At 34.6% G+C, this 6,059-nt stretch overlaps 1 protein-coding gene across 2 annotated transcripts; it reads left to right on the top strand.

The window, feature by feature from the left end:
• The first annotated feature begins 270 nt into the window (after positions 1 to 270).
• LOC115718627 (uncharacterized) lies at positions 271 to 5,812 on the top strand. Of its 2 annotated transcripts, none has more exons than XM_030647441.2 (2): positions 271 to 647; positions 3,519 to 5,812. In XM_030647441.2, the coding sequence occupies exon 2, from the start codon at positions 3,566 to 3,568 to the stop codon at positions 5,546 to 5,548; it is 1,983 nt and encodes a 660-aa protein (XP_030503301.2). In that variant the 5' UTR covers positions 271 to 647; positions 3,519 to 3,565; the 3' UTR covers positions 5,549 to 5,812. The 2 variants fall into 2 exon arrangements, with proteins under 2 accessions (XP_030503301.2, XP_030503300.2); XM_030647440.2 differs by having other exon boundaries at positions 285 to 647; positions 3,511 to 5,812.
• Positions 5,813 to 6,059: the final 247 nt, after the last annotated feature.

Raw genomic sequence — 6,059 nt, 5'->3', positions numbered from 1 at the left:
AATCATGATTAAATTGAATCAGATGATTTTAAAAATCCAATATTAGATCAGTTGGTTGGATGATACGTAAATCCAATGAATCTAACCGACCAATCCAATCCAATAGTCATTTAATACCATATAATATTAAAATAGAAAATATATATTATAAATTTATAATATTAAATATATTATATTTTAAAAACCAAAATAAAAAAAAAATAAACAAAAAATAAACGCATGAGACCCTTCACTATATATATATATTATATTTATTTTATTACATATAAAAAACATTAGAAAAAAAAACCTAAATCAGACCCTCTCTGTTATATTTAGATATATAAAAAACATTTTAAAAAAATAAAACCCTAAGTCAGACCTCTCTCTCTCTCTCCTCTCTCTCTCGTATTCACTCTTTGAAGCCGCCTGCCCACTGCCCAGAGAGTGGACGACGACGGTGATTCGCTGCCCAGCCATTTGACGAAGACGGAGACGACAGCATCTTCTCCCCTACTCGCTGACGACGACGCCCATCTCCTCCCTAAGTCGCCGACGGCATCTTCACTAACGACGGAACCCACACAGCCCCTCCCTCTCGGACGAAGACACAGCTCCTCTCTCTCCAACGAAGACACATTTCTTCCTCGCAAACGGCAGCAACTCAGGTCTTTTAACTTTCTCTTATTTTTCATTTTTCATAGTTGAAATTAAAAACCAGTGACTTAATTAGTTCATTTTTGTCTAATTAACTTGGTCAAAAGATGTAACCAATAATAGTTAATTTGTGAGTTGAAAAATCAGGATACATATTTGATTATAGATATATTAAATTGTATGCTGGAATGAATTTGCTAACATTTGACATCATGCATTAAATTGGAATGAATTAGTATCAAAGTTAAGTGTTTTCTTTAGTTTTTTGTATTATAGATATATGTAAATGTATCATATTCCTTTCAATTCTAATTAGTTTCTAAGTGGGTTTCCTTTAATTATATGATAATCAACTTTTTTTTTTATCATATTCCTTTCTATTCTAATTAGTTTTTGTGCTTTTATTTTGGACTTATGTTAAAATTTAGGTTGAATTTATGTTGGACTTATATTGGGTTGGCTTTATATTGGGTTGTAATATTTTGAACTAATATATTAGCCATTTAGGTGAAAATTAAGTTTTACTCTTGGATTGGATTGGATTGGATGGATCCAATCCGGTCTAAAAAATATTGGATCAAAAGTATTGGATAGATCCAATCCGATGCAGGGATTCATCCATTAGATGGAACCGATCCAATCCAATGATTTATTGGATCGCTTCGGTGGAGCCTACAATATTGGATTGGATCGGTTGGAGAAATCCAACATCCAATGTATAATTGGATTGGATCTGGATGGGTCTAAAAATATTGGGTGTGATCCAATGAACAATCCTACTCACTAGAATAGAACCCTAGAAATCTACTATTATCAACCTCTTTCACTAACCTGATCGGAGTGGAGGAATTTCGTTTCCCACTACGCTTCACTCCTTGGCCGGATAAACAATTACTTCACTTACAGGTACTTGCTAATGAGGGTTGAAAAAACCTGATGATGAAATAAATTTTCTCTAGTTGTTTGACTTTTTGATTCTCTTTGTTTTTACGTTGGCATTAAATGTCTTTTTTATAGGGATATGATTCAGCTATTATCCAATTCTCTTTTCTTTTTAATAGTTAGGTTTGTCGTAATTAGTTTGTAATGTTTAGTTCTAAGATTTAGAATTGTGTTTAATTAGTTTATATGTGTTAATCATCATACGAGATTTTGTTTTAATCTGGATGGTTTTGAAATTTAAGGGCCAGGGCCAAAGAAACTTTCATCATTTTCTGATTTTGGTTCATTGGGATTACACTTTTCATGTGAATCCCATTTGTATGTATTTGTTCCTACATATTATATTTCAGCACTGTGTTTAACTTTGGGATAATTCTATATCTTGGTGTTGATGTAGTGTTTGGTGACATTGAGAATCTTTTCTCCAGATAAAATTTAATTTATGGTGTTCCTAGGCAATTTGAATTATAATTCTTTTAACTACTCATAGTGACAAATAAGTTACCTTGAACAATGTTGTGTTGTTGATTGGAGAGATAATTTGTAGCTATTTGTTTCAAGTTTTATCTGATATTTTAGTAAGAGAAGAGAAATAAGCAATGCTTCATTGACTAGTTACCAATTAATAACATGTTTAGAGAAGTTTCGAACCAAAATGGACAATACTTCATTGAATAGATACCAACTAATAATTAGTTTAGAGAAGTTGTGAACAATTACGGTTTATTCATTTGCATCTCTCCAGCATTGTTGTTAGCATTTGACACGTTTCTGTTGAAACTAATAGAGTTTTAAAAATGTTATGTTAAGCCACAAGAAATTCTTTTACACAGGCATTTATAATATAGGTAAGATAAGATAAGATGTATGTATAATTTATTTTTGCAATGTAGGAGGTGTTTATATGTTAAGCTTGGCTGAAGTTTTCACTTGATGTATTTGTTGGGTTTGTAGTTTGAATATGTTCTGAGAGAATTTTGGTTCCTTTTCTTTGTCAGTCTTTAAATTCTTGGTTTCACTCTGTGTCAAGATTATGTAGCTGAGACACTTTTAAGTGTTTGACTTACTACCAAATTCTTCACAACAGAATTCCTTATCTAATTGAAGTTATCTTTGGTGATAGGTGAGGAAGTTCTAGGAAGTAATTTAGAGAGGCCATAATGTTTTTGAAATTTGCTATTGGAGGTGTTTCTGAGTTTTGTTGACAGCTAGTACTACTACTTGATTGCAACTATTCTAAGTCCGAGTGTTTGCTCTAGATTTCTGATTCAACAATTTTGTTGAGGATTTTTGTCGGTAGAAGTAGAATTAATCCTAATTATTTGGGTTTAAGGCCTTAGAATCCATTCTGTAGTCTTCAGTTTTTTTATATGAATACAATGCTTTCTAGTTTTATTATTGATCAAGTGGCTCATTGATCAAGTGGCTCTTTAGAAAATATGAATAGTCTGAAAAACAACAAAAACGAGAATTAATAATAGTAATGAAGCAAATCATTGAAGAGAAAGACAAAAGCTTTTGTATGTTTGAATTTGGAGATGGATCAGAGTCACAACAGTTTGATAATTCTTAAGACAGTTTTGCAACACGAATTCCTTCTATATCTTCTAACAACAAAAACCTGAGCATTTTTTTTAAACTTCAATTGATTCATTAAACTTTTATTTTTAAATAAATCTAATAATACTTTGAGATCGTTGGTAAATTCCAAACTGTGACTCTTGCCATTTTATGTATCTGAAAAATGTTATAGGAGTTTGTTGATTTAAAATATTCTCCCCTTCCCAGTCTTTCTTTCTTTATATGCGTGTCGTGATTAGATTGTGATTATTGACCTTTCTTCTATATTTTCTGATATTCCATTCATGCTGGTCAGCTGGTTATATAATTTGTACTTTAGCAGCTTCCCTGATGATCTTTAATTGTTTTCAACTTTGTAGGACTATTTGATTGAGAGTACTGAGTTCAGCAAGTCATCTTTATTGGCATGGGCGAGAAAATGGGAGAGAAGAAAAAGCATAAAAGTGAGAAGCACAAGGAGAAAACAAATGGGCATGAAAAGGATGACAAGGAATTTCCGGAAGATGAAGAGGATACCAAAAAGATTACTGATGAAGTTGCGGAAACTATAAAGACAACTTGCTTAGAAGGCGAAGACAGTACAAATGAAAAAGCAATTGAGCAAAAGGAACTAAAAGAGAAGAAGAAAAAGCACAAGAAGGATAAGAAAAAGAAAGAGGGAATTGCTGGAATATCATCTTCGGGTGAGAACTGTGAGGATGATGAAATGGATGGGCATGAGCTTAACAAGAATTTCCAAGACACTTCTGCAGTGAGTAGCCAGGTACAGCAGGTTGAAAAGGAAAAAAAGAAGAAGAAGAAGAAGAAGGAAGGAGTTGATGGAATATCTTCGTCGAGGGAGAATGTTGAGGATGAGGTAGTCAAGGTGCAGGAATGCAATGTAGTGAATGACGAGATGGACCGTGCTGAAAAGAAAAAGAACAAGAAAGACAGAGCTGATGGAATATCCTCTTCGGGTGAAAATGCTGCGAATTGTGAAATGGAAGAATTAGTTAAAGGGCAAGGATACAACAAGAATTGCCAAGAAACTTCTGTAGTGGATATGGATGTAGAACATGCGGAAAAGAAAAAGAAAAAGAAAAGAAAGAGGGAAAAAGATGATGGTGATAATGAGGTAAAGAACAGCGAGACAGATGTACAAAACCTCTCAAAAAAGAAAAGAAAGAGGGAAAATGTGCCCATAGAGGAAGCTATTGCTGACAATCTGGGTACTGAAGATAAATTGGATGATGTTGTTCATGCTAGTGATGAGGGCAAGAAGAAGGTCAAGTCAACCAAACGTGGTGAAGGAGATAGTAAGGAAGATGATTCCAAGAAAGACAAGAAGAAGAAAGCCAAAGCAGCAAAGCAAGTTTCAGATGGAAAAGGTAACAAGCAAAAGGTAAGAACAAAAAAAGATAGCAAGACTATCGAGACATCTGAGAATCTTTCACCACAAGGTAAATCTAAGAGAGTTACTTTTTCTGATCATGTGGAGGTTTTTTCACCATCTGATAGTCCAAGTGTACAGAGTAGGCAAGTGGGAGGCCTAGTACAAGGTAAGCGCTTCACACCAGAAGAAGATGAGTTGGTCAAAGCTGCAGTTTTGGGATACATAGAAGAGCGCGGTTTAGGTGATGCGGGTTTAGACATGGTTCTCAATTGCAAATCACATCGTGAAGTGAAAAATTGCTGGAAGACAATAGCCTTAGCTCTACCTTGGAGGCCACGCTATAGCGTGTATTATCGAGCCCACATGATCTTTGAAAGGAGTGATATTCACAAATGGACTCCCGAAGAGTACGAGTGTGTTTTAAATTTTCACAAAGAACATGGAGCAGATTGGAAGAAGCTGTCGAAACAGTTAAACAAACATAGACTACATGTCAAAGATACATTTCGAAGAATCAAATTCACTGGAGTGAACAAAGGGCGTTGGAGCCAAGACGAGTACTCAAAACTATTTGATTTAGTCAACATGGACCTACGTTTGAGGGCGTCTGAACAAAAGAGAGTCAAGCATGGCATGTTGCGGGATAATATTTGTTGGGAAATAATTAGTAAGAAGTTGTCCACCAGGCACCATGTTGGATGCTGCTCAAAATGGTACAAACAATTAACATCACCAATGGTGGTTGAAGGGTTGTGGGATGACACCGATGACCACCGCCTGATTGATAGTCTCAGCGACTTGGATGCTGCCTGCATCGAAGATGTGGACTGGGATAATTTGCTTGAGCATAGGACAGGGGATATTTGTCGAAAGCGATGGCATCAAATGGTGAAACATATTGGTGACCATGTGAACAAGCCATTCTCTGAACAAGTTGAAGTTCTATCGAAGCGATATTCTTTTGATGTCCTTGAAGCAAGGGAGGAATATAACAGCAAGGAACCAGTTGACTGTTAATTGAGGTTTCTGTGAACAAATCTGTATGTATCGGCTTGCTGAATGGGTGCAATTACAAGGATCAGATTGTTGTATTCTCACTTTCTCTTTTTTCCTATTTATATCTTATATAGAGAGAGAGATGGACAAAAAAATATACTAAGTTGCAATTATCACTTCGTTATTGTTTAGAATTAATATCTCTATGAAACACACGGTGTTGTAGCCACACTAAAATAATTGGGTTTTAAATTTGATGATAAAATTTAAGTGGTGTTTTGGTAAGACTTTTGATTAGGGATGTTCGTGGTGTGGGTGGTGCGGTTTTTAACTATTTTTTCAAAACAATCTGCACATGCGGTTTTTCTAATTTTTCAAACAGCACTTGCATCGCGATACTAAAAAATCGCAAAAACCGCATTGTAAAAAATGATGCGGTGCGGTTTATGCGGTTTGAACTATCACAATTTTTTTTTTGAAATCATCATAAAATAATTAAACTATCATTAATATAATTATTCTAAAACACTTA

This window comes from Cannabis sativa, chromosome 2, assembly GCF_029168945.1.
Source record: "Cannabis sativa cultivar Pink pepper isolate KNU-18-1 chromosome 2, ASM2916894v1, whole genome shotgun sequence".
NCBI lineage: Eukaryota > Viridiplantae > Streptophyta > Magnoliopsida > Rosales > Cannabaceae > Cannabis > Cannabis sativa.
Note: the sequence above shows the minus strand (reverse complement) of the source record. Positions and strands in the feature narration are given on the sequence as shown.

What these genes read in the sequence shown, in the direction of transcription:
- LOC115718627 (XM_030647441.2), top strand. Translation starts at nt 3,566, where the DNA reads ATGGGCGAGAAAATGGGAGAGAAGAAAAAGCATAAAAGTGAGAAGCAC.